This window comes from Cetorhinus maximus, chromosome 28, assembly GCF_964194155.1.
Source record: "Cetorhinus maximus chromosome 28, sCetMax3.hap1.1, whole genome shotgun sequence".
In the NCBI taxonomy this organism is placed as follows: Eukaryota; Metazoa; Chordata; class Chondrichthyes; order Lamniformes; family Cetorhinidae; genus Cetorhinus; species Cetorhinus maximus.
Window position 1 is genome coordinate 15,010,204 of NC_135906.1, and position 14,187 is coordinate 15,024,390.

General features: G+C 42.2%; 1 protein-coding gene across 2 annotated transcripts in view; it reads left to right on the forward strand.

The window, feature by feature from the left end:
• LOC144668821 (TLC domain-containing protein 4-B-like) overlaps window positions 1–11,409 on the forward strand; it is a 51,324-nt gene extending 39,915 nt beyond the window's left edge. For both annotated transcript variants that reach the window (XM_078531199.1, XM_078531200.1), the window contains one exon: window positions 4,975–11,409. In XM_078531199.1, the coding sequence (XP_078387325.1) occupies window positions 4,975–5,284 (310 nt within the window). In that variant the 3' untranslated portion in view covers window positions 5,285–11,409. The remainder of the gene's footprint in view (window positions 1–4,974) is intronic.
• The last annotated feature ends 2,778 nt before the right edge of the window (window positions 11,410–14,187 follow it).

Here is a 14,187-nt window from a genome sequence, read left to right on the forward strand (position 1 = left end):
TGACCAGTGTTTTCCTCTTTAAATCAATTCACATCATTAATGTAAAGAATCACAACCTACACAAAACATCTAAACACAGAAAATAGGAGCAGGAGTAGGCTATTCGGCCCATTGAGCCTGCTCCGCCATTCAAACAGATCATGGCTTATCATCCACCTCTTACTTTTTATTACTCTTACCTCTTATGTTTCCCACTATTGCCATATCCCTGATGTCATTCAAATCCAGAAATCTATCGACTTCTGTCTTGAACATGCTCAATGATTGAGCTTCCACAGATCCCTGGGAGAGAGAATTCCAAAAATTCACTGCCCTCTGAGTGAAGAAATTCCTCCTCATCTCAGTCCTAGATGGCCTGCCCTTTATTCTTCGACAGTGCCCTGTGGTTTTAGACTCACCAGCAAGGGGCCACATCCTATCTACATCTACCCTGTCATGCCATGTAGGAATTTTGTGTGAGATCTTCGAAACTCTGGGGAATACAGTCCCAGTCTCCTCAATCGCTCCTCATAAAACAATCCTATCGTCCCAGGGATTAATCTGGTTAACCCCCGTTGCACTCCCTCTATGGCAAGTATATTCCTCCTTAGATAAGGAGACTAAAATGTGCACAATACTCCAGATGTGGTCTCACCAAGGCTCTATACAACAGCAAGACATCTTTACTCCTGTACTCAAATCCTCTTGCAATGAAGGCCAACATGCCATTCGCCTTCCTAGTTGCTTGCTGCACCTGCATGCTAGTTTTTAGTGACTCATGAACAAGGACACCCAGGTTGCTTTGGACACCCGCACTTCCCAACCTCTCACCATTTAAGGAATACTCTGCCTTTCTGTTTTTTCTACCAAAGTGGATAGCTGTACACATATTCACATTATATTCCATCTGCCATGTTCTTGCCCATTCACTTAGCCTATCCAAATCCCCTTGAAGCCTCCTAGCATCCTCCTCACAATTCACATTTCCACCTAGTAACAGCCTGCCATCCTGAGAATAACCCATTTATTCCTACTCTCTGTTTTCTGTCTGTTAACCAATTCTCAATCCACAGAAGTATGTTACCCCCAATCCCATGTCTCTAATTTGTTTACTAACATCCTGTATGGGAAATTATCAAAAGCTGTCTGAAAATCCAAATGCACCTCATCCACTGGTTTTCCTTTATGCTACAAGTAACAACCTCAAAAAAACTCCAACAGGTTTGTCAAACATGATTTCCCTTTAATAAGTCCATGTTGACCCAATCATATCATTATTTTCTAAGTATCCAGTTATCACAACCTTTATAATAGATTCTAACATTTTCCCTACTACTGACACCAAACTAACAGGTCAGTTGTTCTCAGTTTTCTCCCTCCCTTCTTAAATAGCGGAGTTACATTTGCTACTTTCCAGTCCACAGGAACCTTTCCAGAATCTATAGAATTTTGAAAGATAACCACCAATGCATCTACTATCTCTACAGCCACCTCTTTCAAAACTCTGGGATGTAGATCCTCAGGTCCAGGAGATTTATCAACCTTTTATCCAATTAATTTTTGAGTACTACATCTTTATTAATATTAATTCCTTTCAGTTCCTCATTTTCACAAGTCTCTTGGTTCCCTTGTATCTCTGGGAGATTTTCTATATCTTCCTCCGTGAAGACAGACACAAATAATTGTTTAGTTTCTCTGCCATTTTCCTATTCTCCATTATAAATTCTCCTGTGCCCACCTGTAATGAGCTCGCATTTGTCCTAGATAGTCATTTCCTTTCCATATATCTAAAGAAGCTTTTACAGTCCACCTTTATGTTCCTCGCTAGTTTGCATTCAAATTCTCTTTTCCTTTTCTTTATCAGTTTCTTGGTCCTCCTTTTCTGGGTTCTAAATTGCTCCCAATCCTCAGGCTTACCACGTTCTTTGGCAACCTTAAAAATCATTTCCTTTAATCTAATGCAATCTTTAACTTCTTTCGTTAACCCCAATTGATCCACATTGTCCATTGGTTTTTTGTGTCTTAGAGGAATGTATATTCATTGTAGACTGTGTAGTATTTCTTTAAATACTAGCCATTGCCTATTTACCATCAAATTTTTTAGCATATTTTCCCAATCCATCATAGCCAACTTTCCCCTCATACCTTCACAGCTTCCCTTGTTCAGATTTAGGACTCTAGTTTCAGAATGAACTATATCACTTTCAAACTTAATGTAAAACTCTATCATATTATGGTCACTATTACCCAAAGGTTCCTTTACAGCAAGGTTATGGATTAGCCTTTCTCATTAGATAATACTAAATCTAAAATAGCCCGATCCCTAGTTGGTTCCTCAACATACTGTTCCAGAATCCCATCTTCTCCATACTCCAGGAATTAGCATTAGTGCTAATTAGGTTTACCTAACCTATAGGTAAATTGAAGTCGTCCATTATTACTGTATTACCCAAGTTAAATACAGTTTTAATTTCCTAATTAATACCGTGCTCAACATTACCGCTACAGTTTGATGGCCTATAAAAATCTCCCACCAATGATTGTTGCTGTTTCTTATTTCCATCCAAACTGATTCTACATCTTGACCCTTTGATCTATGATCCTCTCTCACTAATGTACTGATCTCGCCCCTTATTAACAGTGCTACCCCACCTTCTTTTCCCCTCCATCTATCTTTCCTAAATGATGAATATCCCTGAATATTCAGTTCCCAATCCTGGTCACTCTGTAACCATGTCTCTGTAATAGCAATTTTGTCATAACCATTTACCTCTATTCGTGCCAGTGGTAATCTCACTAGCAATCTCAGAACATGGGTTCAAATCCCACCATGGCAGCTGGTGGAATTTAAAATTTAATTAATAAAACCTGGAAATGAAAGCTATCTTCAGTAACGGTGACCATGAAACCATCATTGATTGCTGTAAAAACCTATCTGGTTCACTAATGTCCTTTAGGGAAGGAAATCTGCCGTCCTGGCCTACATGTGACTCCAAATCCATAGTAACATGGTTGCCTCTCAACTGCTCCCTGAAATGGCTTTGCAAGCCGTTCAAGGGCAAATTAGGGATGGGCAACAAATGCTGGCCTTGCCAGCGACACCCGCATCATGTAAATATAAATTACAAAAAGGCATAACTTAGATGTGCACACACAAACTGAACAACTTCCATTTACATTGCGCCTTTAATATGGTAAAACATCCTAAGATGCCTCACAGAAGCAAAATCAGCCAACGATTGACACTGAGCTAAAGAAGGAGATATTAGGCCAGGTGTCCAAAAGCTTGCTCAAAGAGGTAGTTTTTAAGGAGTTAAAGAAGGAAATAAATAGGGAGACGGAGATTTGGGGAGTGAATTCCAGAGCTTGAGCTGAAGGCATAGCCTCCAAAAGTTGGGCCAATGATTTGGTGAATAAGAACATAAGGAATAGGAGCAGGAGTAGACCATTCGGCTTCTCAAGTCTGACCTGCTATTCAATAAGATGATGGCTTATCTACCCCAGGCCTCAATCTTCTTTCGTGCCAGCTCCTCATAGCCCTCAACTCCCCGATATTTCAAAAATCTATCTCCCTCCTCTTTAAATACTTTCAGTGATACACAAGAGACCAAAATTAGCAGAGCGTGGAGATCTCAGAGGATGTAAGAGCTACAGTGATAGGGAGGTGTGAGCTCGTGGAGGGTTTGGAGCACAAGGATGAGAATTTTAAAGTTGAAATGTTACTAGAAGAGGAACTAATATAGGTTAGCAAGCACAGAGGTGATGGCTGAACAGGATTTGTAACAATTAGGAAAAAGTTAAGTTTATGAAAGTTGAACGGTGGGAGGCCAGACATGGGAGTATTGGAATAGTCAACTCTGGCGGTAACAAAGGCAAGGTTGAGGGTTTCAGCAGCAAATTGGTAAAGTGGAGTAGAGAGGGGTGATGTTACAGAGGTGGAAGAAGGCAGTCTTGGTGATGAAGTGGATATATAGTTAGAAGCTTAGCTCAGGGTCAGATAAGACACAAAAGTTGTGAACAGTTGGATCAGAGAATGAGATGTGATCTCATTCAAAGGTAGATGCTGAGAGGCTGTTTCCCTTAGCTGGAGAGTCTGGATCTAAGGCTCATAGTTTCAGGATAACAGGTCACTCATTTCGGATTGAGGTGAGGAGAGATTTCTTCACTCGGGAACACTCTACCCCAGAGATTGTGGATGGTCAGTCATTGAGTATATTTCAGACAGAAATCGATTGACTTTTGCCATTAAAGAAATCAGGACGTATGGGGATAGGGCAGAAAAGTGAAGCTGAAATTGAAGACTAGCCATGATCTTATTGAATGGTGGAGCAGGCTCAATGGAACTGTTAGGTCTATTCCTGCTCCTAGTTCTTATATTCAGCCTCAGATAGTGGCCAGGAAAGGGGATGTGGCTAGGGAATGGAGTTTGCAGTGGGGGCTAAAGACAATGATTTCAGTCTTCCTAATGTTTAATTGGAGGAAATTCTGGCCCATGCAGGATGTGATGTTGGTTAAGGAGTCTGACAACAGAGAGGCAGTAGAGAGGTTGAGAGGGGTGAGGTAGAGCTGGGTGCCCTCAGTGTACATGGGGGTCCTGAGGTATTGTTGAATGACATTGCAGAGAGGCAGTATACAAATGAGATGATAGATCTTGGAGCAGGGTAGGTGGAAAAACTTGGAATTGTGCTAGGGTGGGAGAGAATCTTTTATAGAAAATTCTGTAGTTAACGTATCTAGGGAGGTGACAGTGTAACCAGGTGAGGGAAGTCCCACTCTGTTAGTCATTGGAGGAGGAGGTCAACCATATCAAAAGCTGCTGACAGATTAAATGGTGAGGAGAGTTAGTGCACTATGGTCACAGAGGGCACTCACTTACACGAATTTTTCAAGGGTATCTGCAGCTCCTGTGGTGGTGGGAGGTGTGTCTCTGGTGCTGCCCCTGGTGTTGGGAGGTATGTATCACTGAACGATAATGCACTCTTTGTTTAAGTGCAGGTGGTTCTTTGAGGTTCTGCAGTTTCCCAGAAGTACCAGGTTGGTTGTGTTGAATGGTGTCGCCATGTCTGTGAGCTTCTTCCTTGTGCGCATTGCTGTGATTCCGTCCTACTACCTGCAAATGGCTTTTACCTTTGGGACAGCAGCCTTCCACCGCCTGGGCCTCGGGCCACAGTGTGCATGGATCATTTCCAGTGTTGCTCTGGATATTCTCAACACAATCTGGATGTACAAAATCGCCAGAGGGTGCTGGAAAATTCTGTTTACATCCCAGAAGCACCGGAAAGCTGAGCTCAGTAAGAGTTTATAGAAAAGCAGTGGTTCTGCAGGATGAGTCTTATCTGTTCAAATTTTAATCGTTCAACCAATCCACATCAAATCAGCACTATTTAGAGCTTACAATTATGTTTGAGATTTTTGAAGTAAATCTGTAAATGTTTTCATTATGTAACACTGCAACTGAGACTTTGAACAAATTGGAAATGACATGACTTTGTGACTATTCTTAGATTTGTATAAACTGAGCTATGTCCTCCATTCAATAATTCTGAGAAACTAATCACCAATCACCTATCCATAAGCATAAGGACAATGCCTCAAGATTGAAAGTGCCTTAGAGCCAGTCTGGGCCAAGCTCCCCAGTGCCGGTGTAGACAGATTTCTGGATCAAAAGGTTTGTGGCCGAGCAGGCACTGCTTTGTAGAATTGCCTCATCCACATCCTTGCAGATTTTGCTAGTTGAGCACTGTTTGAGTAGATTGTTATTTGGGCTAAAGAGGACACACGTCTTTGGGGCTAAAATTACTGTTCTTGCAAAGATTAGCAAAGAAAAGTTGCCATTATTCAGTGTGTATCGCCCGTGCCTGTTTCTTCCTCCTTTTTATTTGTATTTCCCTCCCAGTTACTCTACTTTTTGTTTTATTTTCAGTTTCTCTCAAGTGCCACTGGTGCCTTTCTCTGTTATTCCAGATTACAAGAACCCCAAAGACTTTTTTCCTCCTTGGATCCCTGACATGTGTCAGCAGCTCCTGGTTTTCCACCCTCAAATTGAGGAATTCAAATGATTTCCTCTTTCACTCTTTCCATGTCTATGCATGTATCTGTGTGTGGGAGAGTGGGGTGTGTGCATTCTAGACAGTTGTGCGTTAGTGAGGTGTGTGTATTTGTGTGCTTCTGAGAGACAGCAATGTGATATCGACCAGATAATCTGCTTTAGTAGTTGGTTGAAAGTTGAATATTGACAGACACCAGAATAACTTGCTTGCTCTTCTTCAAATAATGCAGTGGGATCTTTTACATCTACCCGAGAGGGCAGGAAGGGTCTTGGTTTAACATCTGATCTGAAGGAGGCAGCACTTGACAGGTCAGCTCCCTCCATACTGCACCAGAGAATTTGCCTAGATGACAGGCTGAAGTTCCTGAAGGTGGGACCTGAACACACAACCTGATCACAGAATTGTTACTGTGTAGAAGGAGGCCATTTGGCCTATTGTGTCTGCACTGGCTCTCTGAGCATTTGAACTTAGTGCCAATCTCCTGCCCTTTCCCTGTAACCCTGCACATTGTTTCTATTTAAACAATAATCCAATGCCCTCTTGAATGCCTCAATCAAACCTGCCTCCACCACACTTCCAGGCAGTGCATTCCAAACCCTAACTACTCGCTGTGTGAAAAAGATTTTTCTCACCTCGCACTTGCTGTGCCCTCTGGTTCTCGATCCCAAGCGGGAACAGTTTCTTCCTATCTACTCTGTCCACACCCCTCATGATTTTGAAAACTTTTATCAAGTCCTCTCTTAGCCTTCTCCTCTCCAAGGAAAACAGTCCCAACTTCTCTAATTTTTCCTCATAACTCAAGTGTCTCATCCCTGGAACCATTCTCGTAAACCTCTTCTGCACTCTCTGCAATGCGTTCACATCTTTCTTATAGTGTGGCGCCCAGAACTGTACACAATACTCCAGCTGAGGTCTAACCAGTGTCTTATATAAGTTCATCATAACCTCCCTGCTCTTGTACTCTATGCCCCTATTAATGAAGTATAGAATACTGTATGCTTTAGAAAAAGCCCTCTCTACTTGTCCTGCCACCTTTAATGACTTATGTACATATACACCCAGGTCTCTCTGTATGCTTTATTTTATACTTTCTCTCCATGTTCTTTGTACCAAAGTGTATCACCTCACACTTCTCCACATTGAACTTCATCCGCCACCTATCTGCCCGGTCCACCAATGTGTCAATGTCCTTTTGAAGTTCTATACTGTCCTCCTCAGTTTACAATTCTCCCAAGTTTTGTGTCATCCGCAAACTTTGAAATTGTTCCTTGCACACCAAAATCTAGATTATTTATATATATCAGGAAAAGCAAGGGTCCCAATACCGACCCCTGGGGAACTCCTCTACGAACCTTCTTCCAGCCCGAAAAATACCCATTAACTATTACTCTCTGTTTCCTATACCTCAGCCAATTTTGTATCCACGTTGCTACTGTCCCTTTTATTCCATGACCTATAACTTTCCTCACAAGTCAGCTGTGTGGCACTGTATCGAATGCCTTTTGGAAGTCCATATACATCACATCAACGTCCTTGCCCTCATCAACCATCTCTGTTACCTCTTCAAAAAACTGCAGCAAGTTAGTTAGACACAATTTTCCTTTAACAAATCCATGCTGACTCTTCCGAATCAACCCAAATTTTTCCATGTGACTATTAATTCTATCCCAAATAATTGTTTCTAGAAGTTTCCCCACCACTGAAGTTAAACTGACTGCAATTCTCCAGTCTTCCTGCACTTCCCCCAAATCCAGGGAATATTGAAAGATTATTGCCAGTGCCTCTGCAATTTCCACTCTCACTTCTTTCAATATTCTTGGATGCATCTCAACCCTTATCAACTTTAAGTACCGACAGCTTATCCAATACTTCCTCATCAATTTTAAACCCTTCTAATGACTGAGTTTCCTCCTCTGTCACCCATGGCCTGGGCAGCATCTGCCTCGATGGTGATGGCTCAGAGGTGGGAGCGCTACCTCTGAACCATGGAACCTGGAACAGAATCTAGAGTCAGACTTTATTTGAATGAATTATATAGTGTCACAATTTCAATGCCATTTGTTAGTAGTTTGTGTTGTGAAATAATACTAATTACTCTTTCAAGATACCTTAAGTCTGTCTCTCTCTCTCTCTCATACACACAGACACATACACACAATAATAAAATAAATAAAAAAAGAGGTATTCTGCTAAAGGTTAAAAGTCAAAGGGAAAAGGATAAATGGTAGAGTCCTTGAAATGGCTTCCGGGTTGGTGTCTCAGTGCTGCTCCACGAAACATTCGAAGACTCTTGCACTGCTTTTCAGGTGGGCTCAAGGAATACTTGAGGGTACTCAATCCCAGCATGCAGAGCAACTTAGGAGCAGCTTATATTCACTTCCAGCTGTGGACTGGCCCTGGACTGCAAAAAGGATGCTGTCTTCCTTCTCAAGCAATTAGTCCTTCTCTACTCAAAAGCAAAACTCAAAAAACCCACTTGAAACACAGTTTTTCCAGACATGGCTTTTTCAAAGCCATGAAATACCATGTAACCATCACCCACCCCCCCGCCCTTTGTACGCAGTTCGTCAGGGTTAAGAGGTTTCCAGCTTCTTTACAGCGGTTAAATAACTTTCCTTGTAAATGGATGTCTCTGCCAAGAAAAGCAATCAGAGTCTTGCATTAACCCTTCAAGAAACAATTTCTTTTAAAATACAAATTCTTCCAGAACATTTAATACTTGAAGATGAACTATTTTCTATGATTGAAGTGTTCATGACGGATTTTTAAAACAATTGTTAGGAGCAGAAAATGGCCGTTTGGTCCAACCGATCCCATCCCCTTTTCATGGATCAACTCCTCCTATTCACTTTCTCACCATATCCCTCAATCCCTTTGGTCTCCAGAAACACATCTAATTGTCCCTGGTAATTGTAGAAACTGGCTGTTCAACACATCAAATTTATGCCAACGTTTTTCTACAAATCGGCTATCTAGTGTTATCCTACTCCCCACATGACCTAACTTTTAATATTCTTTTTCAAGTACTGTCTAATGTTCTTATAGACTCCCCATTGTAACTGATTTGGAGCCAACTTTTGTGCTTCCAATTGTGAATGCTGTCAGGAGACTCTGTTCCCATAACCTCCACTCACTGAACATTTAAGGTTGCAGCTAAAGTGTGGCATGTATATGATTCTGTCACTCCATCAATTCCACTTTTAAAGAGTTTCTGATTTCAGTTGAGCAGATAAACGTGCAAGATGTGAAACGCATGGTATTTAATGATTAAATGGCACCATTCTGGGTCAGAAGACCAGATATTGGTTAACTGTTGTCCATTTCACTGTCTTCTGGTTAGTGTTACGACCAGGTTAGGAAGGGTGACCTGACTCCTCTCTTTGTCCCATTCTTGGGTTGGTTATAACACAGTTATGAGTTTAAAAAGGTGATATTGCCAATTCAATGTATACTTAACCATGTGTAGCTCGGTGTAAGAAATAAGCCAGCAAAAATCCTAAATTAACAAGTTAGTTTTATTGCTAAAACCACTCAGGTAAAGGTGCAGAAATTTTAACAAAAGATTTAAACAGTACAAATATGTCCAACTCTGAAGAAGGGGCATACGGACTCGAAACAGTAACTCTATTTCTCTCTCCACAGATGCTGTCAGACCTGCTGAGTTTTTCCAGCATTTTCAGTTTTTATTTCAGATTTCCAGCACCCACAGTATTTTGCTTTTATATAAACGTGTGCAACTATTCACCAATGCAAAAACAACACACACAATCCACACACACACCCCCCGCCTCCCCAAGCGTGCAAAAAAGAAATAAAACTCTGCAGAGCATTGGATTTTAAAATTTGGCCAAGTAAAAAGTAAAGTCAAAAAAAAATTCATGGGTTATCAGGATGATTGTTTACAGCTGAAGGGTCACCTTCCACAGAAGCTGCTGGTACTTGGGTTTCTCACTGGAGCAGTCATTCTGCAGTTGTGCCTGGTTAATTTTCTTTTCTCTTGATTACAGTGGTGTTGATTCCGAATCTTCCTTTAAGAACTCTTGGTTTGCAGCAATGAAATCTTCTGGTAGATTTTCAAATCACAACCAGCTTAGCTTTGATGACAGAGGTTTAAGAGAGAGAGAGAGATGGGTTAAGGCTGTTGCTCCTTTGGCAGTCTGACTGTTAGTTCAATAACAACCAAGAGCTGGGCCATGTGACCTCTCGCTGGTTTTGACCTGGGCTTATCTTAGCCACTGTCTTTTGAGAGCTCTGTACACTGTGTCTTCATATAACAGCTTGTGTCCTTCACAAATGCAACATGTTAGCTGCTGTAGGCCAGTGTACTTTACTTAGCAAAAGTGTTCTTTTCAAAAAGTTCAATATATGTATACGTTCAGCTGATGACATTATAAAGTAATATTCTATCTAACAGATCTTCATAATATTAGTATAAACTGGTATAACTTTGATCAGAGAGAGCTAGTATAGATTTGTAAAGGGTAAATTCATGTCTAATGAATATAGCTGAATTTTTTTGAGGAAGTAACTAATGTGGTAGTTAGGCAGTGTCTACTAGTATTATTTATATGGAATTCGAGAAGGCATTCGACAAGACTCCAGGAAAGAGAAAAGTGCATGGAATTGGAGGCAATTTATTGGCTTGGATAGAAAATTGGATAAGAGGTAAGAGACAGAAAGTAAGGGTAATAGTACATACTCAAATTGGCAGAGGAGTGTTCCCCACGAATCCATTCTGGGGGACTCAGCTTTTTACGGTATGTAAAGCTGACTTGGATGAAGAAATAGACAGCTGATGACACTAAGTTAGGTTGCACTATAAAGAAAATAAACAGAAGCAAAACGTTGCAAAAGGACAGTAATAGATGGTCAGCCATGATCTTATTGAATGGCAGAGCAGGCTTGAGGGGCTGAATGGTCTACTCCTGTTCCTATTTCTTGTGTTCTTATGAGAGTGGGCAAAACTTTGGCAGATTGAGTTCAAGGTACAAAAAGTAATTTAAAAGGCTAATGGAATGTTAGCCTTTATCTAAAGGGGCTGAAGTACAAAGGAGTGGAAGTTATGTTTCAGCTGTATAGGCTACATCGGAGTACTGTATCCAGTTTTGAGTACGACAGCTCAGGAAGAATATATTCCCTCTCTTCATGCATCTCCCCTTCAAAGAACCCTCACAACTTCCTCTTCAAAAAATCCACCCTCAACATATTCATCTTAACTAACTACTACTCCCCTTCCCTCTCCAGTGTGCTAGAATGTTATCACCTCTCAGTTCTATATCCATCTTAGCTGTAGCTCCCAGTCACAGTTCCCCCCAATTTGGTTTCTGCCCATTTTATTGGCCCCAACCTGCTCCTATCAGTCGCAAACGGCCTCCTCTGCGGCAGTTATATAAGGGAAACTAGAGTAGGTTTATAACCAGCAGATGTATACTTGGATTTCCAAAAGGCATTCGATAAGATGCCACACAATAGGTTAATATGCAAAATAAGGGCTCATGGAGTTGGAGTAATTTTTAGCATGGATAGAGGATTGGTTAACGAACAGGAAGCAGAGTAGGGTAAATGGGGCATTTTCAAGTTGGCAGGCTGTGACCAATGAAGTGCTGAAAGGATCATTGCTGGGCAACAGCTATTTACAATCTATTATTAATGACTTGGACAAAGAGAGAGAGCCTAATATATCTGAATTTGCTGATGATACAAAGCTATTTTGGAATGGAAGTTGTGAGAACACAAAAAGGCTGCAAAGAGATATAGACAGGTTAAGTGAACAGCAACAAGATGGCAGATGGAGAAGTGTGAGGTTATTCACTTTAGTTGTAAGGATGGAAAGGCAGAATTTTTTTTAAAAGGTGTGAAACTCGTAAAAATTGATGTTCAGCAGGCCTTGGATGTACTTCACGTTGAGGATACCCTCCATCGTGTTGTGTAGCACTACCACCAGGTTAAATGGGATAGATTTCGAACAGATCTAGGAACTCAAGACTGGGCATCCAGGAGGCGCTGTGGGCCATCAGCAGCAGCAGAACTGTACTCAACCACAATCTAACCTCATGGCTTGACATATCCTCCAGTCTACCATTAGCACCAAGCCAGAGGATCAACCCTGGTTCAAAGGAGAGTGCAGGAGGGCATGCCAGGAGTAGCACCAGGCATACCTAAAAATGAGGTGTCAACCTGGTGAAGCGGCAACTCAGGACTACTTGCGTGCCAAGCAGCATTAGCAACATGTGATTGACAAAGCTAAGCGATCCCACAACCAACGGATCAGATCTAAGCTCTACATACCTGCCACATCCAGTCGTGAATGGTGGTGGACAACTGAACAACTCACTAGAGGAGAAAACTGCACAACCTCACTGATGAGGGAGCCCAGCACATCAGTGCAAAAGATAAGGCTGAATCATTTGCAACAATCTTCAGCCAGAAGTGCCGAGTGGATGATCAATCTTGGCCTCCTCCGGAGGTCCCCAGCATCACAAACGCCAGTCTTCTGCAGTTTGATTCACTCCACGTGATATCAAAAAACAGCTGGAGGCACTGGATACTGCAAAGGCTATGGGCCCTGACAAATTCTGGCAATAGTACTGAAGACTTGTGCTCCAGAACTTGCCGCACCCCTAGCCAAGCTGCTCTAGAACAGCTACAACACTGGCATCTACCCAACAATGTGGAAAATTGCCCAGGTATGTCCTATACACAAAAAGCAGGACAAAACTAACCTGGCCAATTATCGCCCATTAGTCTACTTTCAATCATCAGTAAAGTGATGGAAGGGGTCATGAACAGTGCTATCAAGCGGTATTTGCTTAAGAATAACCTGCTCACTGACACTCAGTTTGAGTTCTGCCAGGATCACTCAGCTCCTGATCTCATTACAGCCTTGGTTCAAACAGAGAGATAAGAGCTGAACTCCCGAGGTGAGGTGAGAGTGACTGCCCTTGACATCAAGGAGCCGTAGCAAAACTGGAGTCAGTGGGAATCAGGGGGAAAACTCTCTGCTCATTGGAGTCAGAGCTAACGCAAAGGAAGATGGTTGTGGTTGTTGGAGGTCAATCATCTCAGTTCCAGGACATCACTGCAGGAGTTCCTCAGGGTAGTGTCCTAGGCCAACCATCTTCAGCTGCTTCATCAATGACCTTCATTCCATCTTAAGGTCAGAAGTGGGGATGTTCACTGATGATTGCACAATGTTCAGCATCATTCACGACGACTCAGATACTACAGCAGTCCATGTCCAAATGCAGCAAGACCTGGACAATATCCAAGCTTGGGCTGACAAGTGGCAAGTAACATTTGCGTCACACAAGTGCCAGGCAAAGACCATCTCCAACAAGAGGGAATCTAACTCTAGCCCCTTGACATTCAATGGCATTACCATTGCTGAATCCCCCACTATCAACATCCTGGGGGTTACCATTGACCAGAAACTGAACTGGACTAGCCATATAATACTGAGACTACAAGAGCAGGTCAGAGGCTAGGAATCCTGCAGCAAGTAACTCACCTCTTGACTTCCCAAAGCCTGTCCACCATCTACAAGGCACAAGTCAAGAGTGTGATGAAATACTTCCCGCTTACCCGCATGAGTACAGCTCCAACAACACTCAAGAAGCTTGACACCATCCAAGACAAAGCAGCTTGCTTGATTCACACCCCGTCCAGAAACATTCACTCTCTCCACCACTGCCGCACAGTGGCAGCAGTGTGTACCGTCTACAAGATGCACTGCAGAGCCTCACCAAGGCTCCTTAGACAGCACCTTCCAAATCCACGACTGCTACCACCAAGAAGGACAAAGGCAGCAGATGCATGGGAATGCCACCACCTAGAAGTTCCCCTCCAAGTCATTCACTATCCTGACTTGGAAATATATCACTATTCCTTCACTGTCACTAGGTCAAAATCCTGGAACTCCCTCCCTAAAAGCAGTGTGTGTGTACCTATACCAGAAGAGTGCAGTGATTCAAAAGGGCATTCAGGATGGGTAATAAATGCTGGCCTAGCCAACGATGCCCACATCCATGAATGAATAAAAAACATTGTAGTATAAGGGTCTGGCACATATAAGGGACTGAGTACAGTACTACCCACACAATGATGTAAGAGAACACATGACCAGCATCGAGGAGTCAGTCTAGTATTGGACAGAGCTGTG